Source organism: Drosophila gunungcola (assembly GCF_025200985.1).
Source record: "Drosophila gunungcola strain Sukarami chromosome 2L unlocalized genomic scaffold, Dgunungcola_SK_2 000008F, whole genome shotgun sequence".
Lineage (NCBI taxonomy): Eukaryota > Metazoa > Arthropoda > Insecta > Diptera > Drosophilidae > Drosophila > Drosophila gunungcola.
Window position 1 is genome coordinate 3,208,506 of NW_026453163.1, and position 27,336 is coordinate 3,235,841.

At 37.5% G+C, this 27,336-nt stretch overlaps 2 protein-coding genes across 3 annotated transcripts; one reads left to right on the forward strand and one right to left on the reverse strand.

Annotated features, from left to right (window-relative positions):
- Nucleotides 1–835: 835 nt before the first annotated feature.
- On the reverse strand, nt 836–2,861 carry LOC128253312 (coiled-coil domain-containing protein 34). Its single transcript, XM_052981617.1, has 2 exons — nt 2,383–2,861; nt 836–1,591 (listed from the first exon to the last, which is right to left on the reverse strand). The coding sequence occupies exons 1-2, from the start codon at nt 2,710–2,712 to the stop codon at nt 971–973; spliced, it is 951 nt and encodes a 316-aa protein (XP_052837577.1). The 5' UTR covers nt 2,713–2,861; the 3' UTR covers nt 836–970.
- A 14,913-nt stretch (nt 2,862–17,774) lies between these two features.
- LOC128253414 (uncharacterized) lies at nt 17,775–25,533 on the forward strand. 2 transcript variants are annotated; one of them, XM_052981783.1, is made up of 3 exons: nt 17,775–17,978; nt 22,855–24,078; nt 25,012–25,533. In XM_052981783.1, exons 2-3 carry the CDS (start codon nt 22,864–22,866, stop codon nt 25,348–25,350), a joined length of 1,554 nt encoding a protein of 517 aa, XP_052837743.1. In that variant the 5' UTR covers nt 17,775–17,978; nt 22,855–22,863; the 3' UTR covers nt 25,351–25,533. The 2 variants fall into 2 exon arrangements, with proteins under 2 accessions (XP_052837743.1, XP_052837742.1); XM_052981782.1 differs by lacking the exon at nt 17,775–17,978 and having other exon boundaries at nt 22,690–24,078.
- The last annotated feature ends 1,803 nt before the right edge of the window (nt 25,534–27,336 follow it).

Genomic DNA, 27,336 nt, shown 5'->3' on the forward strand with positions numbered 1-27,336 from the left:
GGCTTTGTTTGTTTGTATTTCGGTTTCTCACTCCTAGCTCTGCGAACCTCTGTTTTCCACTTCAAGCTTCCTAAAACATGCTTTATTTTATTTTGGAACAATATAATTTTGTAACTTTACAGACGCACAGGATCAGCCACACAACAGTGGGCCAGTCCCGAAAATCTAATGAAAACGGGCGGAGCTTTGCATCAAATTCTCAGATTCACCTGCTTCTTCCACTTATTGCCTGTCCGAAAATGTATCTTGTCCAGCAACAATTGAAATCTTATTGAGTGTCCTGTCCTCTGCAGTTTTGGTTTCGATTTTTGCTTACCTCTTTTATTTTGTGTTTTTCTTGCAAATTGTTATTTGCTATCGTAAGTGCCCCGCCGCAATTGCCCTTGCCCTCTTTTTCGTATTGGTTTACAAAATTGGTTAAACTGTGTATTGGCGCAATTGTATAAATTGACTTTTAAATTGCTTGAAAATAGTGTTTGGCTTTTATTTGGCAGTTAAAGAATATAGGAAAGCAAATTTTTGTTTTGCAAAAACTGATTTCAATTATTTAAGAAACAGGTCATAGCTTCTTACAAAGCAAATTGCTTTGTTCTCTGAGGGGATCAATTTCATTATAAGGGTGCTTTTCTATATTTCCATAATTTTTTAAAAATGATGTTGCTGTTATGTATTGAACCTAGTTTCTTACCTAAATAATTTCATTAAAATATGTCTAACGCTTGCGCAATGGTCTCAAAGATTCCATAAAAATTACTCATACGGCACGTAAGCCCGTTTGAGTTTTGTGTAAGCCACATTCAATTTTTTGATGCCGACCACAAAAGGTAACAAAAAGGAGGAAATACTTTTTATTTTTCCCATGAGCTCAAGAAACATTTTTTCTACATTTTAAATAATTTGTGGACAATTAGAATGACGAATAACGTTTGCATCGGCAAAAGAATATGACTGGAATGGCCGGTTTGACGAACTACTTGCTCGGCGGCTTTAGGGGACCCAGCCAGGGCGAAGGGTTCACGTAGAGCTTTGAGATGGTGCCTCGCAGAGAGTCCATGCCCTGATTGAGGGGCACCGGCTTGGGTTTCGCTTCCACGTTGCTCATCCACTTTCTCCAGGCAGCCTGGGCGAGTTGCTTGCGGCGTTTCTCATCCAGAGCCCTGGCCAACATGGCACGGCGTTTTTCCTCGCGATGCGCCTGCTGCTGCTGCTGCTTCTTCAACCACCACTCCTCCACGACCTGGCGGATCTCGTCCTGGGACACGTTGCGCATGGTCCTGGTGGTTGACGAAGAGCTGGGGCCGGATCCCAACGAGGTCGACGGGGACGTCAGCGGGGGCAGCGGACTCTTGCCCAGCGCAAGGCTGGCCTTCATGGCGGCGGCTTGCAGGTGGGTCTCCAGCTGCAGGTTCGCCGCCCGGCGGGCCTTGTCCTTCAGCCACTGGTCGTAGCACACCTGCGCCAGCTGCTTGCGCTCCTCCAGCATCTGCTGCTTGTACTGCCGCTCCCGTTTGAGACGCTGCTGCCGCTCCAGGCGCAGCCGCTGCTTGGCCGAGTACCAGTTCTCATAGGCCGCCTCTGGCTCGCGACCCACCTGAAGGCAGAGGAGTAAACATGGTCAACTGGCCAAGTCGAAAGGCGATTCCCCCAATCGTTGAAAAAAAACATTCAATGGACAAAATAACAAATCTGGGTGTTAATATCCTTACTCCTTTTCATTATTTAAATTATCATTTAAATCAAATAGGAATTTTAAATCTTAAATTTGTAACTTTAATCAAGCATTTAAATATGCGTTGTATTTAATATTATGATTTAACAAGATAAAATAAGGAATTAAGTCAAATATAATGGGCAGTAGGAGACTTTCATATTTTAAACACGAAATCTATAAGTTTCCCGCTAAATAGCCAAAGTAATATGAACTAACAAAATAAATTTATAATTTGATAAATTGTTTTTGGCAATCAGTGTGCGTAATTTGTTAATGACAAAGCATTTTCAGATCATTCAAAGAATTCGCGCATGCGTTTTTTACAGCATGGAACAAGAAATATCGGCAGCTCAGTAACACAAGCGTACATAAGACATTGTAAAATATGAAATGTATATATATGTCCTATTCGAATTTTCTTTCAATTAATTATCTTGTCTTATAAACATTTGATGACTTTTTGCAGTTATAAAAGCAATTCTCTGACAACTAAAATAAAAAATTGGTGCTGTTTAAGCTACTGGTGAAAACAACCCCAAAAATCTAATCGAGGATCAAATTATTTCGGTTTCTGTGGATTTAATGTATGCTCATGTGTATTCGACTTGACGACTATACTTTCAATTACCCATGGCCGATTATCAATTATCAATTAGTTTGGAAAGTCCTACCTTAATGCCTTTTATGTGCCTGAGATAGTTGAGTGGGCTCTTCTGGGAGCTGAAACATAGCGAGGGTACCACGTTGCTTTGGCTCTCGGACCTCCTCAGTCCGTCGTACAGGTCCGACCAATGGCCCCCAGACTGGACCGCCGGATTGCCGGTGTCGTCCTCGATGGAGAAGGTGCGAGAGGTGATGTTCTGTGGAAGCGAGTCCGGCGACGACATCGAGTTTGGCGAATCACTGGACGACGAGTTCCGCCTGAGCCGGGTCGTGCTGCTGAAGATCTCATCTCTGAGGACTATTTCACCAGATGCGCTTACGCGGCCACAGAACGCCATCTTTTGGGTTTGGGTTTGGATTTACGGGAATGAGTGAGCCTGTTGAACGGTTGAGCAGTGAAGACACTAGGAACGGAATAATTTTTTGGCTTTTAAAGTTTTCAACCTGGTGGCCAAGGCTCCAACGTGTAACTGAAGGCTATCTCCATGGCAAGCTTTCGGCAACAACGGGGTTTTGAGTTATTTCTCCCCCATTGCTGGGCCTCTCGCATAGCCGCTCGTCAATGCGGACCTGTGAATGGTTTGTCATCGCACATAGAGCCGCGCAATTAAACCTGCAGCCCCACCAATTGCACTTCCATATGCAGCGGAAAATTTTAATTACAATGCCCGGGCACAACAACACCACAATAACAAGGGCTGCCAACAAACTAGCGGAATATAAAGAACACACGTGCCTTGGCGATGACGGCGAGGCTGACGGTGTAAACCTCAGTTGCCGACACATCAGTAAATGGCGGCGGCCCATTGACATTTCCGCTGATTACTTTATGGCAGAGCCCGAACTCATGTACATGTTCGAAGTTCGCAGCTCGCAGTGCATAATGGTCAGACTGCTGTCGCAACATGACATGACATTTCGACGCCCCACCCCCGAGCCCCGCATCGCCCCTGGATTCTGGCCATCCGCCAGGTCAGGTCGTGGGTCTCTTTTTGCGAGGGGTATAATTACTTTGTAATGACACTCTTATTACATTCAACCTGCAAAAATTTAATACAACTGGTTCCATCAGTCCTGCTTACTTTGCCCTTTCCATCGAGTTGAAAGGGCAGCGCAGGAAGTAATGCTCACTTTATAAACAACACGGTGTTTTCCTTGTAGTCACTCGACCAAAATCAATACATTCCGATAGTTTCAGAGACTCTTTAAAACAAGAAAGAAAGCAAACTTCGGCAAGCCGAAGTTCATATACCCTTGCAGCTATTGCAAGAATTAAACATTTTTGAAAACATTAAAATTATGATTTACTTTCGTATATGTTTAAAAACATTGAAGCTATGATGATTTGCAGCTCAATTATTTGATAGTTATTTTATATATTTTTATTATTTCTAAGGGAGCTATATGATATAGACGTCCGATTTTGATAAAATTTAAACCATAATTCTGAAATATTTAACCATTGCTATATGTCGAAGAACTAAACAAAAAATTAAAAAACAGAAAAGTTATAATTTTTTTCATTTATTTTTCCGATTGTTCCTATGAGAGCTATATGATATAGTCGTCCGACTTTGATGAAATTTAATCCGTAAATCGGAAATATTTAACCATTACTAAATGTCGAAGAACTAAACAAAAAAATAAAAAACAGAAAAGTTATAATTTTTTTTCATTTATTTTTCCGATTGTTCCTATGGGAGCTATATGCTATAGTCGTCCGATCCGGCTCGTTCCGACTTATATACTACCTGCAATAGAAAGACAACTTTTGGGAAAGTTTCATGCAGATAGCTTTAAAACTGAGAGACTAGTTTGAATATAAACGGACGGACAGACGGACAGACGGACAGACGGACATGGCTAGATCGACTCTACTAGTGATGCTGATCAAGAATATATATACTTTATAGGGTCGGAAACGTCTCCTTCACTGCGTTGCAAACTTCTGACTGAAATTATAATACCCTCTGCAAGGGTATAAAAATACAAGTAATACTGGCATACAAAATTAAAGAGAACAAATCCTTCGTACACTCAATATTCTACCATGTTTTTTAAAATCGAAATTACCCGATTCATATGCACCGCAAACCAAACCTGTGTCTCTGGAGTAAATTGTATATTTATTATAGCAAAACACGCAGTCAAAATAGAAAAGAATTCAACTTTATGCCAACTAAAGCTATTTTTCATTTAAACTTTTAATTGATTCTTTATTAATTCTTATACTTGTAATATTTTTTTGATAGGACGAGAATGTTTTTATAGCGCTATAAATACTTGATCAGGATCAAGACCTAGGAAACTATAAAAGCTTCAGATTTGGGATTTAACATGCAGATTCTAGCAACATTGTTTCAAAACTTTGCTTCGTTCAAAATTTACAAAAATTCGAAAACCGAACCATTATTTTAGAAAATATTTGCAAATACGTTATATATATTTCAAAAACTGAGTTCATGCATAAAGCTAGTAGAGATGTGTGAGTAATTTGCACGGCGAAACTTGTCAATGTGTGTGTGCCGACAGCGGTTTTATAATGTTCGTGTCCTGCCCTGCCGGAACTCTGCCACTGTTCTGTATAGATAGGCCTGTTGTTAGCGGGGGGTGGGAGTGCAGCTCAATCTTCCTTGTTTTGCCGACATATACAGTTCAGCAGATCGCCTACAACCGGATTGTTGTCAGGGGGATAATTTATGTTTTAAATTTGTTAGCTGAATAACGGGTATCTTATATTAGGTGATTTCGACTACAGTACAACGTCTGAAAGTACTATATTATGAATTTTATGAATCAAAAAGAGATGTTCGGACAGGCATAAATTATTTAAGAGTGGATTCCAGTTTTCCAAAAAAGTGGCTTTTGTGGTTAAGTTTTTATAATATATATATATAGTATGTTATAGTTCAGCATGACTAAGTTAGTTGATATAGCCATGTCCGTTTGTCCGTCTTTTCCCTTTCTACGCAAACCAGTCTCTCAGTTTTAAGACTTTCACATAAAACTCTCCCAAAAGTGTTATAGCAGGTAGTATATTAATCGGAACGGACCGGATTGGAAAATTTTTCATATACTTTAAAATAAAGTATTGGCTTACTTGTTCAGAATTACTGCTTACTTATATCATACAGCTGCTGGAAATAGAAGTAGATTTATTGTTTTAAAACATGTGCTCTTTAAAATCAAAATAGAGTCGCTTCATAAATTATTCAACTTTTTTAATAGCTGTAAGGGTATACACATAAGCTTGCCGAACTTTGTTTCGTTTCTTGTTTGTATTACTATGCAGTTCTGGAAATATTCCAGACTGCCCAATCTGGGCAAACCAACTCTTTGGAAAGCCGAAGTAAAATGGCTTACATTGAAGCTTTAATTTATTTTACGAATATTTTTTGAACTCATTATGAATTAAGGTTAAAAAAAGGGAATAAAGCCACTATAAAAACGGTATTCAAATATCAAGCAAATTGAATTACTGACAAATTGTATTCTCTCACCATGATTGCTAACAAACACGAACTTAACGAGCTTCTAACAGCTGCAAAAACAAAACAATTTGATAAATCCGTCAGGATTTTTGGCACTCATCGTTGCTAAAAAAGTTAAAGTAAAATAAGTAAACATTTTTAATTGAACACTTAACTAAAAGTTATTAAATGTGTAATTGCTATCGTATGTATGCAAGAGAACGATAGAGAACCGCTCAGACACGAATTTAAGCGCACCGACACATTTGCATGCACAATTGAGCCAACTGACACACACGCCAACAAACAGACGAAACGCCGAACACCGAAAATCTCAAAATGTAATGACAGGCTAATTATGCGTGCAAATGGTTTATAAATATTTTATAATGCCCGTGTGACCCTGACTTCAAGTTGGGTGAGTCGGGACGCTGAATTTGGGGTGGGCCACTGCACGGAAATTCAACGCGGTCCAGAACGCAAATTCCAATCCCCTTTGGCAGCTTGGGCATTGTATGCAATTCGGCCTTTCGACTGTTTGTTTGGGCACGGGTGTGCAGTTGTGTGTTTTGCGCATCGCTGATTGCAATGCGGTTTTACGACTTCATTATTGTTAATTATACGCCGCGATGCCAACCTCCTCACATCTCTGAACCCCATCGAATTTAGGCAGGAGTCCCATACCTCTCCAGGCAACTGTCAAAAAAGGTAAACGACTAAATTCAAAAATATGACAATGCGGAAACCACAAACTTAATTGGGCTTATGGCCACGCGTAGACACTGAGCCAACTAATTTCTCACTGTAGTGTGCAGATTATGGATTGAGTGTGGCAACCAAAATTAATATGTGCGAGTGTGGGCATTGAATATTTTCCAATTGGACACAAAGTTCGGAATTGTTGGAAACACGAGGAAGGCCATTTAGAAAAACTGAGCAAAAATTATAACTTAACTAAAAAATTTTTAAGAATATGTGTTTAATTAGGTTTGAGCGGGGTCAGCAACCGGGGTTGGTTGGTCTATATTCAGATAGGAGGAGCTCCAGTGTCTCTGGATACCGCACTATGCAAGACTTCACTAAACAGGAGAACTCCAGAGTCTCCGGTATAACCGGGAACGAATGGGAAAGGTTAGGGAAATAATCCAAACAGGGGCTCATCACGTGTCTCTGGGTTATGCCCTGGCTCCACGACGGTAGGATCTCTAGCTACGGATTATGGTTCAAAGCACTACAAGATCAATTAAACACACATACAATTTATGTAAAAAACTATTAATGTTGTTCATTCTTTACAATTGGTCCAGCTTGTTTCCTTGCTGCTGCACCAAGTTCAAAAGGATTAGTCACGCAGACTGCACTGCTCGTTCTTTTCCCGAATTATCGATAATTTTGGATATCGATTGTGGCCACTATCGATATTATCGATAGTATTGAAATTTGTTTAGTCTCTGAAAAAATAGTACGAAATATCAAAAAAGCAAATCCAAATCTTTAATTTTTAGCTGATAAACAAAGAAAATTATAACGAATTAGTATTTAAATCAGTTTTAATACCGGAATTGTCATATATCGCTGCCACATGGTCTGCAAGCCTACCTCGAACCTTTAGGAAATGCAGAATTCCCTGAATGATGAAAACTCCAGCAACTTTCTAGAAATATACCGCAATATACTTTAAATATTTTTTCAAATATACCATAATAAACAAATATTTAAAAAAACGATACTATCGATGGCGAGCCCAAGCCAATCGAACTTTAATCGCCTCCAAACTTTTTGTGGCCTTTAATGACATGATGGCCTTAAAACTTTATTCCTCAAATTAAGCAAATTCTTTTTCGGAGATAACCATTAGTCTTTTTAAACGCCAAGATAGCCTTAATACATTCCACATTCAATCTCCGCATCTATTGCTGCTTGTCTATGCTATTATTAAGTGACGTAAGCCAAAATGTTAATGCATAAATGTTAACAAATTTCACAGCATGCCAAGCACACTTAACTGAGTGGCACCCCACCCACTGACCTCACGTGCCTTTCACCATCGAATTCATTTTACATGCATGGCAATAGACACACAATAGCAGAATGCCCCGACTCGCCCCTTTATCCTACATCTGCCAAGATTTGATTTGAAAATTGTGAATGCGGTCACGTATGTTATTATATCAAATATCTTTCATGGTTATGTTTATATGCTTACATTTCTAGCACCCATCTCTCTCTCTCGTTTTCAGCCTTCAATAAATTGACTTTTGTGTTCTCATTTTGAAATTGTCGCGCACAGAGCACTTACTATATATGTATAATAAATACATATTTTGCAACTTGTGTGCGTGGGATGGTGTAGTTGTAAAATTTGAATTTATATTGAGCTATTTGTGTTTTTTTAGGCATACTGTATAATTAAATAATTTGACGTCAGTCTTAAATCCATTTAAACAAGAAAACATTTAAGAGTTGTGACTCACAGGTTCAACATTCAATTTGAATCGCAAGTAAATTTAGTTGCATACTGATATGATGATATGGGCTTCTGATCTGGCTTGATATTGTTAGCTTTACAGACATTTTCTTCAAAACAATGGTTTTTAACGAGTAAAAAAACATTTTAAAAAGATTTACTTAAAACCGTCATATTCGTCAATATTAAGGGGTTGTATACAGTTAAAATTTTAAAAAAATGTATTTTTTTTATTTTGTTTTGAAATTTTATATCGTTCAGGTGAATATTTTTGAAGTTGCACCCAAATTTAAAAAGGCTATTCAAAGTGCTTGCAAGTACAAGTATAAACTTTTTTGTTTTGTAATTTTTTTAGAATTTCTTTTTGATTAATTAATGACAGTTCAGAATTGCGGTTTTAATTATATTAAAATCGGAAAACGATATCATATAGCTGCCATAGGAACTATCAAATAATGTAGCTGCTAATCATCATAGCTTCAATGTAAACATACACGCAAGTCAATCATAATTTTAATGTTTTCAAGAATATTTAATTTTTACAATAGCTGCAAGGGTAAATGAACTTGCCGAAGTTTGCTTCCTTTCTTGTTTTGAAAAGGCAGCTGCGTTTTAATGGGGTAATAGGGGTACCGGGCGGCTACCGTGCAGGTACAAAAATCAGGTAGCACGGCCGGTCGTTTGAAACGCAGTAGTTTTACTCGGACTTACTTGAAATTTGTACAGAATATTCTCAACATATTGTTGATTTAAAAAAAAATAAATCGAAAATTTATAAACTCTAAAACCCTACCTTTGGGAAGGAAAGTAGCACAAGTAATACAGATTAACAAAGAGTTTTACATTTGTTATTTTACACAACGAATTGTTCTCTACCAACAAAATTTTTGCTCAGTCAGTCAAATATTTACTCAGATATACGCAGGCTGTTTTAAAGTTAAATAAGACCAGTCAGAGCTCGCTGCCTCGCCCGGCGAACCTCTAGAGAGGCGAGGAAAATGTGCCTATCATTGCTGCATGTCAATGCTGGCGAAATGTATCTTTCACGCTCAATTTATTTGTAATGATGTCGACAGCAGAGCCTCTGGTGGGAAAAGCCAACGGTGGCATGAAGTTCTCTAGAAGAAGGAGGGCAAATAAGCAAAAAAAAAAGAGAAAAAACGTGAGGCAGGAATGGCACATTAGTGGCGCCACGAAAAATCCCCAATCATAAAGTGAGCGGACTCTTGGCAACTTTTCGCGAACGCATTTTTCATGTCGGAATCGTTGGGTCTAGGGCAAATGATATCCCTCAGGGCGGGAAATTGGAAGGGGACGGATGAAGTAGCCGCATGTGTAGCTCTAATGAAATAAACATGTTTATTAGATACAATTGCGAGTCAGAGGGCCATGCTTTTTTACGGTTACGGTTCTCATAGCCTTTTTTTCCAGGGTTCACAGTGCGTATGATTAATATTAAGTGTAGCTGCCTTGCACCTGTCCGCTTTGTAATTAATTGAATTATTTTTCTCAGGACGTGCCCAGTGAAAGAAGAGAAAGGCGGAGAACCAGAAGGCACATCCAGTCCGATGGAATTATAAATTCAAGAGGCATCAAAAATAGCGGAAATGCAATTAAAATTGTGCAAGGTTCACGTCACCCCTGCGAAGTGTCGGTCTGTGAGTGTGGCTTAGAAAAAATTACCAACAGCTACTTAGGCGGCAGCATAAAAAACTGCACAACTTGTCGGAATGCTCTAGGCGAAAGGAGAGCCATATTATGCTTAATTAAGCTGCTTTCACCTCCCTACTGCAACTTCGATGCTGGAAAGAAAGTTGCCTGGCATGGCCAACACCAGGTAAGGATTAGTTAAGTACCGTGCTCAAAGTGTGCTAAACTAAAGAGTCACTGTGGTACAAGTGGAGCTTTTGATAGTTTAAGGGAGTTCAGAGTGCTGCATCAACACTGGGGGCTTGCGGTCGATGAGAAGATGAGAAAATTCTGACTGAAATAAATTTGTACCCAAAAAAGCGTCACAATTGACACTATAAACGAAAAATACATTTGTTTAACATTCTGCACTTTAACGACGTTTACAAATTAGAATGCAATTAACGATGCTGCTAATTTAGGATAAGAACTAGAAGCTGTGTATTCTTCCAAAGACCACTTTACATAATGAAAATCGGAACGCGTGAAGCAGGTGTGTTCGGAACGAACACATTAAAAAATATGTATGATAGGGAGATCCTACACACATGCCCTATAAATATTTAGCTTTCATACTTTGCGAAAAAAAAAATTTTTTTGGACCAAATGAAAAAGAAGGTTTACATAAAAAAAATAAGCTAAATCGATCTTTACATACACTTTTCGATCGTTCGTATGGCAGTAATATGATATTTTAAAATTAAACGTTATTATAAAATGGTAAGCGATCACAATTCGCGAAATATATTCGTATAAATTTTAAATCATTGAAGTTATATAGTTTTGTATTGATTTGTTCGACTTTTTTTCCCATTTCGACTACCTGAATTAAAAAGGAAAATTTTGCAAAAGTTTTATCCAAATAAGAAAAAATTAGTAAATGAGGACATACGGACATGGATAGATCGCCTTTCCGAGAGGCGTTGCAATACTTTTACTGAAATTATAATACTCTGTGCAAGGTTAAAAAAATACACAAATGGTGTAAATGTATTGTAATTTATGTATATGTAGGTTTAAATGGTGTTGGTAAACTGGTTTAGATGTCATACCAGTTTAGATGGACCAATTAAAAAAATACCACAAATAGTTTTGAAAATGTTTAAAAATACGTTGCTGGCCAAATCAATCAATAAATTGTCTACCGATAGGTATGACCGTAAAACACATACACAGCCCAATAAGTAATCTTTACCATTAACTACAATCTGCAAATCCCAAATCTCTACCATTAATGCGTTCATACATACGGACGGACAGGCTGACGGACATGGTTAAATCCACTCGAATATTAATCCTTATTAAAAATGTATATACTTTAGGAGTAACGGGCATAAAAATATAGACTAAATTTTGGAGACTACTGTCATTTTAAACAAGAAGGAAAGAAAACTTCGGCAAGTTGAAGTTCATATACCCTTGCAGCTATTGCATTAATTAAATACTTTTGAAAACATTTAAATTATGATTTACTTGAGTATGTGCTGAAAAACATTGAAACTATGATGATTTGCAGCTCAATTATTATATAGTTATTTTATATATTTTTATTATTTCTATGGGAGCTATATGCTATAGACGTCCAATTTTGATAAAATTTATACCATAATTCTAAAATAATTAAACATTGTTATATGTCGAAGAACTAAACAAAAAATTAAAAAACAGAAAAGTTATAATTTTTTTTATTTATTTTTCCGATTGTTCCTATGGAAGCTATATGCTATAGTCGTCCGATTTTGATGAAATTTAATCGGAAATATTTTACCATTACTATATGTCGAAGAACTAAACAAAAAATTAAAAAACAGCAAAGTTTTAATTTTTTTCATATATTTTTCCGATTGTTCCTATGGGAGCTATATGCTATAGTCGTCCGATCCGGCTCGTTCCGACTTATATACTACCTGCAATAGAAAGACAACTTTTGGGAAAGTTTCATGCAGATAGCTTAAAAACTGAGAGACTAGTTTGCATATAAACGGACGGACAGACGGACAGACGGACGGACAGACGGACATGGCTAGATCGACTCTACTAGTGATGCTGATCAAGAATATATATACTTTATAGGGTCGGAAACGTCTCCTTCACTGCGTTGCAAACTTCTGACTAAAATTATAACACCCTCTGCAAGGGTATAAAAATGGCTTCCGTTGGAGTATTTTTAATGACATTTTCGTAGCTTAGACCCGAATATAACAGAATTTGATTTTATAATATTTTATTTTGTTCTGTATGCCTGATCTCGAGAAAGAGATTCCCAATCATTTTGAGGTACAACGACCAAATTTGTAATCTACTGAAAATCTCTGTTATTATTATTATATTAATCTAAAAAAACATTAATTTATAAGTAATACACATTTTTTTTACTTTCTGATTGCTAATGGATGTTAAGCATTTGAGCAAAGAGGAAGGACTTCGTATCACCATCATCTAATCAATTTCTTTATTAATTGATATAGAACACCAAAATATGGAACATATTCTAAAACTTAAGTCTTAAAAAATATAACTTTACTTTTAATGCACAGCTACCGAACAATATTTTTCAAATACTGCAAAATTTCTTCTCAATTGAAATAACCGTAGAAAAATATCAGATTTTTTAAATATTTAGGAAAAGGGAAAAAGTAAAGATTATTTCAATTCATCTTATTCTTGACGAGACAAATAGCACTTACAGCACAATTGAAAACAAACAAATCGGATTGAACTATTAAAATGAATCCATTAAAAATAAAAAGGAGCAATGTAAGTGAGCCTGAAGGGAAGGCTGGTCCCCTCCACCGTATCCATTCACAGTGGAATGCTAATGAGGTTAATGTTTGCATTGAACCCAAAAAATGGCGAATGCAAAGAGTTGCTGGCCAAAAGCCCAGCCTCAACATCAGGTCCTGGCTCTTCTTTCCGCCGGCTGCCATCATAAGCGAATCGTGGGATTTCAAAATGTGTGTGCGCAAAAAGTCGGGCAAACAAACGGACAAATAGCAGGGAAAGACTTGAAGAGACCAACTAATCAAGGTAATGAAATCAGTTTTATTTTAGCTTATTTTCTCTTTTTTTTCCTTCGCCTCCATCCCTGCCCAGAGTTGCGGAAAGGGGCCCACAAATAAAAAATGGAGAGGGACTGCAGTTAAATGTGTTTACCAGAGGGGCTTAGACTTTTAACCCATTCCGATGTCGTCTGGCGCAAGACACTCTACTCACCTTACTGAATTTATCGCCAGTCTGCCTGTTTGGGGCTGTTTATGTTAGAAATTAAAAATATTACAAATTGCAAAGATAGGGTAAAAGCTGATAGGTAGACTATTTAAATGATTAAAGGCTAATGGCTTATCACATAATTAACCGAAATACAACTGTGGAAAAATACGCAAAGTAAGCGAAAGTGAATATTTCATGTATTGATTAGCTAAGTACACATAAAAAGATACCTAAACCCTTAAATTTTGCCCAAGTTTTGGTAAACAACGTAATCACTACAATCGATTTGACTGAGAAATAAAATCTCAGCTTAATTTTTTATATCAACAACTAACAACTAAATTACATCAAAATGTTTCTTTAACATTATTTTTTGAAATCTTTTAGAAAATAGTAGAATAAGGAAAACATTACATTTACTTAGAGTACGCTTCGTTGTTTTTAAGATAATGAGAACATTTCTTTGGTTATACATTTTTTTACCAGCTTACTCCAGTTTTGTAGAAATTTGATTCCATTTCTCAATAGCTGTCACAATAAAAACATTCTTAAATGGGTTTGCTTACTAAATATGATTCCCAAAATATGTGGCGAGAGTAAAAACTGTGGCTGCACCTTCTTCATTTCAGGAAAGCTGATAATTTGAAGTGTTCCATCATCTCTGGCGAGTCCGCAATTGAATCTTCAGTTGTCCCACACGTGTTTTATCAACTCCTCATAAACTGTTCATAGCTAAGCAAACTTGCAACCACTGCAAACTTTAAGCCACTGACACACAGTCCTGGACTCAAATTCGCCCGACAACAATCAGATAGAGCTCGTTGAGCAAACTTGCTCCTGTTCCGATGCCTGCTGCTCCTGCTGATCCTTTTACGGTCTTCATGCTTGTTTCACATTTCCGCTTACGTGAAATTATTAATTACCAAAATTCCAGGAGACGACAACAATCTGGCCGAGTTCGCCTGGCTGTGGGTGTGTGCGGGGCAAATCTTGTCAGCAATTCAATTAGTGGTCGCCTGCATTTATCTTATTTAAATACAGCATACTTTCCGACTGGCGCATGCAGTGTGGGTGACTCTGAGTGTGACTGTGAATGTGACTGTGAATGTGAATGTGTTTGCGTGGGCGTCGTTATGGCAACGACAAGGACTCGAAGGACTAGAGACGAACTAGTGACTTACGCAGTGACGCAACCAATTACGGCTTAGGGGCAACTGTAACTGCATCGTCTCGACGCTATCTTCCTTACACCATCTCGTCCTTTATTTCCCATGGAAGAATATCCTTCCAAGTGCATGTGTGTGCGCTGCGGTTGACTGTGTCTGCTCGGTGTCTGCCTTTCAAACCGATATTCCCCTCAAAAACTATGTCAAACGAGATTTTGTGCGTCCCTCAAGTTTTCGCTGGTGTGCTTGCTAGCAGGGGAAGAGATTTTTTGGCTCAACTACCGCTGATAAGTCGTCGGCCATATTTCAACAGCGATTGTTTAAAAGTTTCTTAATTAAATATGAAAAGTTACCTGCCAGCCAATCAGCCACCGCGGCCAAAGGTAATTGAAGTTGAGAACTGCAGTCGCTGCTGTTGTTGACATCAAGAGCGCAAAGTGTCAGCCAGCGTGCAAATTTGATAGTATTAATTAAAAAATAGGAAGCCTCTAGGCCAGCGCATGTGTTTTGAAAATAATACAACCAATTAATCAAGACTACATTTTATTTTACGGTCAATACTTTCAACTTAATGGGGCTAGACATCGACAAAAATAGAAACCCTGGCGCTTTTGATCTGGAATCGAATCAAAGAAACCGCCTATGATAAAATGTAGTAGGCTCTTAGACGATCACATTTCTGAAGGAAGCTATGTTAATTAAGAGTAGTAAAGAATTAGCTGGGTGTAAAGAAGTTTGGTTCGAGTATTAAAAGTGAACATACGTATCTGGAGCAATTGCCAGGCGAATCTTATAAACGCGACTATAGAATTTTTTTTTTTAAATTAGATTGGCGAATTAAAGTGAATGAATAACAAGAAAGGAAGCAAACTTCGGCAAGCCGAAGTTTATACACCCTTGCAGCTATTGCAAAAATTAAAAGTTCTTGAAAACATTAAAATTATGATTTACATGCGTATATGTTTAAAAACATTGGAGCTATGATGATTTGCAGCTCAATTATTTGCTATTCCTATGGCAGCTATATGATTTCCTTTTCCAATTTTAATAAAATTAAAAGCGAAATTCTAAACTGTGAAGTTACTAATAAGCCAAAAAGAATTAAAAAAAAAACAAGAAAGGAAGCAAACTTCGGCAAGCCTAAGTTTATATACCCTTGCAGCTATTGCAAGAATTAAATATTTTTGAAAACATTAAAATTATGATTTACTTGCGTATATGTCTGAAAACATTGAAGCAATGATGATTTGCAGCTCAATTATTAGGTAGTTATTTTATATAATTTTATTATTTCTATGGGAGCTATATGATATAGTCGTCCTATTTTGATGAAATTTTAACCGTAATTCTGAAATATTTAACCATTACTATATATCGAAGAACTTATAGAAAAATTTAAAAACACCAAAGTTATAATTTTTTTTTATTTACTTTTATGATTGTTCCTATGGGAGCTATATGCTATAGTCGTCCGATTTTGATGAAATTTAAACCGTAATTCTGAAATATTTATCCATTACTATATCTCGAAGAACTAAAAAAAAAATTAAAAAACAGCAAAGTTATAATTTTTTTTCATTTATTTTTCCGATTGTTCCTATGGGAGCTATATGCTATAGTCGTCCGATCCGGCTCGTTCCGACTTATATACTACCTGCAATAGAAAGACAACTTTTGGGAAAGTTTCATGCAGATAGCTTTAAAACTGAGAGACTAGTTTGCATATAAACGGACGGACAGACGGACAGACGGACGGACAGACGGACATGGCTAGATCGACTCTACTAGTGATGCTGATCAGGAATATATATACTTTATAGGGTCGGAAACGTCTCCTTCACTGCGTTGCAAACTTCTGACTGAAATTATAATACCCTCTGCAAGGGTATAAAAATTACAAAATAAAAGTAACATTTACAAGAAAAAAATAATTTATATATTTTTATTGTTTCCATGCGAGCTTTATGATATAATCGTCCGATTTTGATTAAATTTAAACCGTCGAAGAACTAAAAAAAAAATTTAAAAAAAACAAAGATATAATTTTTTTTCATTTAATTTTCCGATTGTTCCAATGGGAGCTATATGCTATAGTCGTCCGATCCGGCTCGTTCCGACTTATGTACTACCTGCAATAGAAAGACAACTTTTAGGAAAGTTTCATGTAGATAGTTTTAAAACTGAGAGACTAGTTTGCGTAGAAACGGACGGACAGACGGACATGGCTAGATCGACTCTCCTAGTGATCAAGCATATATGTACTTTATAGGGTCGGAAATGTCTCCTTCACTGCGTTTCAAACTAATGACTGAAATTATAATACCCTCTGCAAGGGTATAAATATATGTATATATAGATCTACAATAAATGCATTTCTTGATGGAAGAATGAAGATTGAATCGAACAGTAATTCAATGGCTTTCATTGTAAAACTTAAAAAAAAACTGTTATTTTCTGAACATCAATTTACAAGTGTAAAAAACTTTTTATTGTATGACTTTTAATAAGAAAATAAATAAAAGTTCTTCAACTTAAAGTATTTTGTATTGGTTGAGAAGTATCTAATACAATGGGTAGAAAGCAGCACTACAGCACTAAACACAAAATATTTGCCGAGATTTTCAAACGCCCCGCCCAGTCTAACGCCCACAAACCGCGAAAGTCTTTTATGTCACTCACAGTGACTAGGTATTTGGCTGCATATGTGAGCTTCGGTCATATTTAATAGACAAAAAAATGTTCCAAGTCGGGTTTTATTTATATGTTTTTGAGTTAATAGTCCTTTGAGTCCGTTCTGCCGCCTTATTTTAAGATTTATTGGCTTATGCAATAAACTTTCCCGGAAGTTAGGCATCTTTTACAGTTTTCTCATTTTGGTAATTGCATTGCATCGTCCTGAATTAGCCAAAATAAAACCACAATCAAATTAAATTCGTATATAATTACTTAATAACAAATTGTTTTTGTAGTGGGTTAAGAGGAACGAAATTGTGAAAGCTAAAATTAGGGTTTTGGAACTTTAAAAATTGCAGACAAAAATAAATATTATAAACGAATCGCTTTTTGCGTGCGCTACTCCTGAAACTAGGCAGACTAAAATATTCAACTGTCGGAACTTGTTTGCTGGGCATTAGTCACTTAAGTAAATTGGACTTGTAACTTCGCTTGCCAATGTTGTCTTGTTTTATTTCACCACCTCACGGACTCTCTTTTCTTTTCTTGGAGTTGCTTATCTGATTTGTTTGCGGTTCGCAAGACAGTTCAGCCTTCAAATCGTGTTTTGCGTGAGCTGCCAAAGAATTGAAGACGTCAATGAAGAGACTGAGATTGGGGTGGAAAGATTGTCAATGACTTTTTAGTTCTGTCTGGCAGCTACACTCCCTTTAATTACGTAAAATCGTCACAGATCGCAGGGGCATTTGCTTTTTGGAGCTGTCGGATTTAACACATATATACTCTTACATATTCAGAAACATCAAGAAATAAGTATATTTCTTTTCACTTTAATACGCACAGCCACGAGTTAGCTGCTGGAAATACAGGTGGCTTCATAACTAGCGACTTGGGCACATTAGGAATCATCATCAGCATCTGAGTTTTTGGTAAGTCGCAATGACACGCACAATCGTGAACACGGTTTAAAAAAGGTTTCATTTGGCTAACAGCCAAATTAATCAGTTCAATTTGACGTTTCATTGATTAAAAAACAATCCCCTGTGGCCTCGTTCTCCACCGACGTCATATTCATACACTTAATTAAATTTGCGGCTGGCGAAAGTGAAATGTAACGACATTCGATGGCGAAACGTGAAATGTTTGTTATGAATGTAAACATCGTTTTATATATTTTCAAATGGCAGTAGTCTCGCTTGGCTCCAACAACGTCATTCGGGGAGTCGGTCAGTGGCTACACATGGCGTATGAAATATGCGCCGCATTGGCCACAGGTAAAATTGTCACGTTTTTAATTAAACGGACGCCCAAAGACCAACAACCAGCGAACAATCACCCAATAATCAATGGCTTGGTCCGTGACAATAACATGGTTAAAAAATACAATTATGATTAAAAACAAAAGTTTTATTGGTTGCGTGCCTAAAATATGTAACTGAAACTTTTCATAATGCATTGACCACTTGTTGAAATTTCTTTAGTCTATGCAACAGTTTATAAAAATTACAGATTTTTAAATCAAGAACATGTATTTGCCCTAAAATTCCTTGCTGGCAGCGATTTCAAAAAATGCAGACCAGACACTTGGGAGGTAGCCTAGTATATAGAGAACTTTACAAGTTATAGTTGAAGTGTTTCAGAAGCAATAAACAGTTTAATCTTAATTTATATCTCTCTTTTAGAAAAATTGGTTCTTTTTTGGGCAAATGCTTGATTTTTCTTAGGACCAACTTATACCGAGAAGTAAAGATTACTTTGGCTTTCAGAAAAACATTTGAAAACATCGAAATTAAACCATAAATTGCAAATTATAAATTGTTGCTATGATTGATCCAATTTGTTCATTGCAATGGTGCTTGTCACAGTATGTAGATTTTTATATGAAATGGTTATGTTTTATCATAATTATAGCCCTTATCCATCTGGTATAATTTGACTAAAATTTCAAATAACTATTTTGGCTTAAAACAATCCAATGTTGAGAAGCATACACAAAAGAGTTCTTAAAAAAAACAGTGTTATTGATTTAAAATTTGCTTAAGTATTATTGCTCCCAAAACATTAAAGAATATGTTAAGAATATGATTAAAATATCATTCAGTACTCAATTTGTTGTAAAATAAAGTTTCTTTTCTGGCAGTTTTTATTATGCCTTGTATAGCGTTCGTTGAGAAGTATGCAACACGATCAGAATCAGGATCAATAGCCAAGTCGATTTTGCTATATCCGCCTGTCTGTCAGTCAGTCTGTCCGTATGAAAGTCGAGATCTCAAAAACAAGCAGATTCTAGTCATTTTTAGCACAGCAAGTTTATTTTGAAAAGGGGCCACGCCCACTTTAATGCCCACAAATCGTGAAACTCTGTCATGCCACTCTGAGACCGTAGTTATTTAGCTTTGTATGTATGTTTCGGCCACACATCAGTGTGATTCCCTTCTTGTTTGTCATAATTTTTACTCATCTGCGTAAAAAGAAAGCATTTAAGAAAGAAAACTGGGATTTTTTCTTCAATGAAGAGCCCGTCTGAACCCGTTTGAACCCGTTTGAATATAACTAAAGTTTTTTGAGGCAAAATTTTTTTTCTGTTTTATTTATATCAAAACGCAGTTTACTTTAGATATATGTATTCAGCTACTTGCTTCGACTGTTCTAGTATGTCTGTCCTTCTGTCCGTCTGTCCGTCCGTCTCTACGCAAAATAGGCTCTCAGTTTTAAAGACGGACATGGCTAGATCGACTCTCCTAGTGAGACTGATCAAGAATATGTATACTTTATAGGGTCGGAAATGTCTCCTTTACTGCGTTGCAAGGGTATAATGAAATAATTGATCCACATTTATATCCAAACAAAAGCCCGCTCTGTGCTCTTTAATGTTTAACGATTTGGCTAACGGATTTTAAAACACATTGTCATTTGACCTGATTCCTGAAATAGAGCATTGGACCTATTATAGAAGGCACACGCAAACCACAAACCGGGCACGCCCACTTTTTGACAAGTCATTTGGCAGCTCGTTGAAAAAAGGACCAACTTAATTGTGTCACTCACCTTTCCGTTTTAATTTGAGAGCCAAGACGATGGTGACCGACGATACAACAATTAACGACGTACAAAATCAGTTTCTTGTGTTTGTCAAACGCTGTGACCCAAAGCGCCTAAAAGCCAGCTGCGATAAGTTTTTTATTACACCTGAGTGCCGCGTGTGAGCTGTATCTCCGTGTGTGCCGAAACTCATTAAAAACGAAAAAGCCGCTCATTACCTGGCCAAGAGCAGAAAAAGGAATACCAACCAACTTACGACCCACATAGTACAATAAACGATTTTTGAGCCGGCGACTTTACGCTCAAACACCCACCATCCACACCTCACTGTGTGTCGTGCCGATATGTGTGTGGTGTAGAGTTTTAATTACCTTTGGTTTCACCCTTCTCGCTGTCCTTCGACTCGTTGTTTAAGTAATTGTTTGTCATTAGTTAAAATGTTTTCATTTTGCGCCGGACTCGAGCTCGGTCTGGACGTCCGTGTACGTGCGTCTGGCGCCGTCAGAAAAATATCAAATTTGTAAAATGTCAGCGCAGAAATTTGAAAACAACTTCTCTCTCGATTTATTGATTCACTTTGAAAAAAAATGTTTTGAGTTTAATAAATTTATAATCCACTTTTTCATTAAATACAATTTATGAAGCAAATAAAATGTATAACGCTTAACATTATGGAATTCTCAACTTACAACATTCATAGGCTGTAACCAGTGAAATACACATACAAATTTGCGAATAAACATATTGATTACATTTTGCGACATCTTCATAAATCAATTTTAAAGAAACTGGACCATTTTAAATATTTTTAGTTTTAGACATATTACTTTGGAATATACGAAAAGAAAAAGCAAACTCTGAAAATTTTTTTTGAAAGAAAGTACGAATGTTTTTAAATTTTTGCTCATAATTAAGTAATTTTTTAACTTTATTTTAAGACTTTTTTTAATATTGAGCAATGATTCCGGTCATAATAGTGTTGGAAAACAAAAATTTCAAAGAGATTAATGTCGTACAATGTCGTACGATAAAAAAATATCAAATACTAAACTAAACTATCGATAAAGCCAAAAAAATTAATTTGTATTACAAATTATACCAGTTTAGCCCAGTTAAGTACATATGTTCAACTTTATCAGTACTTTTTTTCCTGCAAGGCACTTACTGAATCTTTTTTTATTATTTAAAGAGGCCAAACAATGTCAAAACAATATTATGTCGAAAACTCTCAACAATTTTTTAATTAAACTAAATTAAGAAAGTCGCAGTTTCCGGATTTTTTAAAATGCACTTTGAAATAAAACAATTTTCAAAGTTAAACAAAAATAGATCGTCCTCAATTAAAAAAAAAATACAGAAATTTAAGGAAAATTTTACTGATTTTCAGAAGAGTTTTTAGATGTATTTATTGCGAGTTTAAATATAAAAATCAGTAAAATCCACTCTTTTAATTAATCACTTTAAGACTTGTGACGAACATTAAACACGCTGTCCTAGAAAATGCCTGTGTAGGTAAAAACTTTAAATACCTGGCGGGAGCGGTCCGAATGGCCACATTTTAGAAGTGTATTTATTTAGTCCCATGTTTAGTAATTTTTTACCACAAAATTGAATTTCAGGAATTTTGTATGTTAAAGGGCTTAAAGACTTTTTAGTCTTGTTAAAAGGTCTTTAGTTTTCAGAGTAAGCCTTCCTGTTATTAAGAAAATAGTTCCTCAAAACAAGTAGACATATATATAAATTTGAAAAAATTTGTATGCTTATATTTATTTTTAAGCATAGATGCCAATTGTGATAAGCGTATATTACAACGGTTTTATTTGTAAAAAGAAATAGCCTGATGACACATAGACTTACTAACTTTTACATATCACTACCACACGAGCAAATAAGAGGGCGTCTTTCATTACTCTCATAAAGTTCTGCGATAAATTATTTACTTCAGGTCACAAAACCTGCAATTGGCTCGAACAGCTAAACTTCACAATTTGGTTTTAAAAGGTCGAAATATATGCCCAGTTACTGTGCGTCTTAGAGCACATAACACAATAACAAAATCAACAATTTGAAATACGCCTAAAATATACTCGAATAAATTTATAGTCTTAAATTACCAAATTAATTTTGACAAGGTGTTTGTTCCTAGGATGTGGATTACTTACCATTTTACCGCTAATTTGACATTAACATGTATATTTAATTGTTTATCTCAAGTTTTAGCACTTGGAAAAAGAAGGACTAGTCGGGCAATTTTTTTTGAATGTGATGATGTGGAAATGATCAAATAACGGAACTAATTTAAATATTTTGTGTTAAAATGTTGTGCAACGAAAAAAATATGTAAATGAAAGGATACTTCTTTCAATGAAAATCAGTATTAATTCAGTTAAAATCAAATGTTTGTAGGCCTGAACAAAAGTAGGACAACGTTTCCCTCTATATCCCTCTGCTGAGAATATCAAGTTGACAGTGTTATTTTTTCTGTTTACCTATGTCACTAAAACATTTTAAAGATTAAGATAGTTTGGATGTTTTTCGCGGAATTTATATATTTTTCACAAATTTTGTCTACTGTCTATTGTCTACGACACATGGCCCACCTATTCAGCCTGAGCAGTCTGTGCTTGAACCCTCAGCTAGGCTGTGTTTAGGTTCCATCCACAAACACTCAGTCAACACAACAAGCCTTCTCGACAACAACAACGATAGAAATCTTTCCTGAATCCATTCCCACATCCTCTCGTTCTTGTCGATCCTTCGCAGACTGCCGGAATGGCCTTTGTTGCGCGTCGGAGCAGTGATGGCTCGGTGGTGGACCGTCAGCAGGTGTCTGGGCGGCACACCCTCCGCCCACTGTCCTCATCGGACATCAGTGACGAGGAGGCCGAGTCGGTGCTGGGCTATACGAACCGCACCCACGGAGCGCCCACCGTGAGATTCGTGGGTCAGGCAGAGGGGGAAACCGATGTCCGTGGCGAAGTGGAACCCGAAAAGGAAACTACAGATGCGGATGCGGACCTACCATACGAGGACTCTTTGGAGGATCGCATCGACTTGTCGGGCAGTGAAACGGACTCGATTACGAGCTTCTGCAATCAGCTGGACGAGGAGGAGGCCAACGATGCCTTGCACAGTGACATGTTCAACTTCGCGGATGAAGATGCAGATGACCTGGATGATGTGGACCCAGAGGAGGTGGATCACAAGAGCAGGATGCGCAAGGCGGATGACGCAGCTGCCACGGACACGGAGACCGTGATGAACTTCGACCAGGACGTGCAGAGCCTCAGCTCCTTCGACAGCTGCACGCCCACGGTGACGCAGCGTGCCGAGGAGCTCGACAACTTGGACAGCCTCAGCGGCAGGACCTTCTTCAAGCCGGACACCCACAGCCTGGACAACATCAGCGGCAAGACCTTCTTCAAGCCGGACCAGTCGGATGGCCTCAGCGGCAGGACCTTCCTCAAGCAGGCTGCCGCGGCCTCCAAGGACCTCGGCGGCGAATCGGACCACAGCCAGCTGTCCAGTCGCACCTACGACCGGAGCCAGCGCCTCCACGACGGCTCCTCGCTGTCCACTTGCAGCTGGTCGTCGATGTACGGCGGGGCCCTGCAGCCCGCGGACGGACACGGCGGCAACGTGGTGCCCTCGCTGAGCCTTACCAGCGGCGCCTCGGATACGTCCACCTTCTACAAGGGCCTGGAGGAGACCAAGGGGCACCAGGGCCAGGCGGCCTTCGAGGACTGGAAGGCGCGCAAGGCGGCCCAGAAGCAGAAGAGCCTTCTCGCCGCCAAGCTGGAGCGCGAGAAGCGGGAGGCGGAGGCGGCCCAGCGCCAGCGGCTGTCGCAGGAACGCTTCCAGGAGTGGTGCCGCAGCAAGGAGCAGCAGCAGCAGCTCCTCCGGAAGAAAGCCAGCAGCCAGTCAAGCTCGGGCAGCTCCTCCTCGGGATCAGGTTCGATGTCCGGATCCGGATTCGGCTCCGCAATGGTAAAAAACGTAGTAAATGAAATAATTTCATGATTTTTATCGAAGCCAGTTATTACTTATTTTCTATCAAACAAAAACACCTTTTGACGAGGTAAAATTACCGCGACGAACGCACCCTCAACTGCTAGACCTTCTGATATCAGATTTTGAGACAATTATTATTCTATTATTATTTTTATTCAATTATTTTTGTAATCGACACGCTGCCTTGTTAAGTAACACGGCTGATTTTATTACAAAACTTATTGAAACGTAAATAGTCCTTAAAAATACGATATTAAACGATAATTAGCGATATTTAGCCAGTTTCCGTAGCCTTAGACCAGTGATGTCCAAACAAATACAACGACATGTTAACTTGCATTTGCGTGCGTTAAACCAAGGACGCTTGCCAAAGCCACACCACCGTTTACACTGTCGGTGTCGGCAGAGAACCGGCAGAGTAGCTCGCTGACTCGCAAGTGGTCCGCGTAGACAACACTGCCTTAGACGTTTGGATGTTGTGGGCTTGCCGTTTTTCCCGCTAAACTATCGGGTTTTAAAAATTTTTTTAGCTCGAGCTGCATTAAAATTGGGGTCAGGACCCTTAAACATCGCTTTGATATTTTGACAGAAGGACAAAAGAAATGAAATGATTAAGAACGCGTATTTACCCCGTTTCTTCGGAACCAAATGACTTTCTTCAGCTCTTAGAATGCATAAACTCTTATGAAAGCGATACATTTTGATTGCTATAGTGCGGCTATATAGTAGTCTCCGCACGCTTTTCGGCGATCATCGTCTCTACGTGGACGGCCGTCCAAAATGGTCTTAAAATTTACTTCGAATTTAAGACATATAACGCATTTCAAACAAATAGGAGCCATTTCAAATATTATATTTACACAGCAAATCAAATATTTTAATATTAAATCATGATACATATTTTACCAGTGCGGCTCTAGATCTAGCGCCGGACCCATGAGGAAGGTGCCGCCGGAGGTCACCAATTTGCGGATCAAGGAGTGGCAGCGCATCAAGAAGGAGCAGCAGCAGGGCGAAAGGGAGCGTCTGCGCAGACTGGAGGACAACAAGCAAAAGCTGGAGGAAGAACGCAAGAAGCGCTCCCAGGGCGCCTGGAAGAACTGGATGAAGCAGGTGGACAAGCGGGCCAAGCCGGTGCCCCTCAACCAGGGCTTCGATACACTGCGCGGAACCATTTCCAGCATTTACATCAACCCCGTGCAGTGGGTGTCGAACATTGATCCGCAGGAGTCTGGCCGCAGTCTTTAACTCCATCTCCCTTCCAAGCTGGAGCACAAGCACACAAAATGGGTCACAAAAAGGAACCGACAGGGTTGCTGGGCCAGCAAAAAAAAAGTTTAAATAATTATAAACCTTTCGTTTTTTGGATAGTGGCAGTGGATCCTATACTATTTTAGCTTCTCAAGTTGTCCAATAAACCACATGTTAAGATCAGCACCTTTAATTTCGTTGTATGACTAAGAGGTAACACTCAAAGAAGTGTAAGGAGGTGTGGATATTATAAATGTAAGTTTATGAAAAGAGGAAGGAAACTTTCAAGCCGAAGTTATTCCAGCTAGTGAAAAATAAATTAGTCTTTAAAACATCTACATTTCAATTAAAGCTAAAATGATTTTAAGCCATATGATATCGTTCTCCAATTTGAATTAAATTAAAAGCATATTCATAAGTTACTATGTCCAAAAGATATTAAAAAAAATTAATATTTAGGAAAGTTAAAATTTGTAATTTTTTGTAATATTCCGATTATTATTATCCATGGGAGCTTTATGATATAGTCAGTGTTGAGGTGTACCTAAATACTTTTACCTAGCTACGTCCCTAGGTTCAATTTCTGTATGCCTTATAACTTACCTAGTTAAAAAGATGTGAGGCTACCTTTTACCTTACCTAGGTAAATCTTTTTAATCTTAAAAACATGCTATGTTAGTTATTAAGGTACTGATATATATTTTTAAAAAGACTGATACTAAGTTTAATTTTGTAATTTTTTTTGCAAATATGCTAATTAACGTTAGCATAATTTTACTGCAACGTGCAGAAAAGGTTTTTCCACTACTTTATACATGTTTCTACAAACAGACCTTATAAATCATAATCATTTGAAAACTTCGTGAAAGACAAATTGACCTTAAAATTAAAACAAGAAAGAACGCTATAGTCGAGCTCCCGGACTATTAGATATCCGTTACTCAGCCATAAAACTTCAACCTAAATATTTCCCGTACATAACAACCGAAGTTTAGGTTGCGCCATCTGTCGAACTGGATATCCAACCTTCTAGCTCGTCTCAGAGCGATAGTACATACTTTCACGATTTGTGGACGTGGCTCCGTTTTAAATAAACTTTCACTGCTTAGGAAATACTAGAATCTGCATGCCTAGTCCCAAATCTCAAGCTTTTATAGTTTCAGAGATCTCGACGGTCATACAGACGGACAGACAGACGGACATGGCTAGATCGACTCGGATATTGATCCTCATCTAGAATATATATACTTTAAACGGGTATCAAAAGTATTTGCTTCATATATAAAACGTGTTGAAAATTAAATCATTTGCGCAAAAAAGTGGGCCTTTAATTTTCATTTACATATAGAAAATTTGATAGGCAAGATAAATATGAGCTCTGCCCCTTAATAGAAAAGTAGAAATGTGGGCAGGTTGTTATTGTGTTAGCACACCAAGCGGTAAATATGAGTTCAATTCTCTCAACAATCAATTTTTTTCAAAATTAGTTTATGTTGCTTTAATAAATTTTTGTTTAACTAATTTTTCGCAACTTCCACGTTCACAGATCTACTTACGTTGCGACCGATAAGATGAAGTAATAAAAAAAAGCAATTTTTCAATTATGAATTTATTTATTAATTCATTTTCATTTATTTTACAATTGGAAGATTTTGCAATGACTTTGGGCTCAGATTGCATCTTACTTCTATTTATCTTATTTAAGCCACGGAGCACAGTTAAACCTACAAGAACTCACTTCAATCTTGTCATAACTCCGTAGAACGCCAACAATCGGGTTTTGAGTGATATTTTTTAGGCGAAATAATATCGCTCACAAAATAATCATTATTTCTGAGCGACGTTTGTTTTCGAACATAACAATGATTAATGATTAAATAATGATTATTTTTTATGTATATGGTATAAAAAAAAACTCAAAAACCATTATTATTTCTGAGCAAAATCAATAAAACTCAAAATAACTACAATATTTTTGATTTT

Coding starts and splice junctions, on each gene's coding strand:
- LOC128253312 (XM_052981617.1), bottom strand. CDS start 2,712: ATGGCGTTCTGTGGCCGCGTAAGCGCATCTGGTGAAATAGTCCTCAGA. Junction 1,592..2,382: donor GGCACATAAAAGGCATTAAG/GTAGGACTTTCC, acceptor CTCTGCCTTCAG/GTGGGTCGCGAGCCAGAGGC.
- LOC128253414 (XM_052981783.1), top strand. CDS start 22,864: ATGGCCTTTGTTGCGCGTCGGAGCAGTGATGGCTCGGTGGTGGACCGT. Junction 24,079..25,011: donor CCGGATTCGGCTCCGCAATG/GTAAAAAACGTA, acceptor ATATTTTACCAG/TGCGGCTCTAGATCTAGCGC.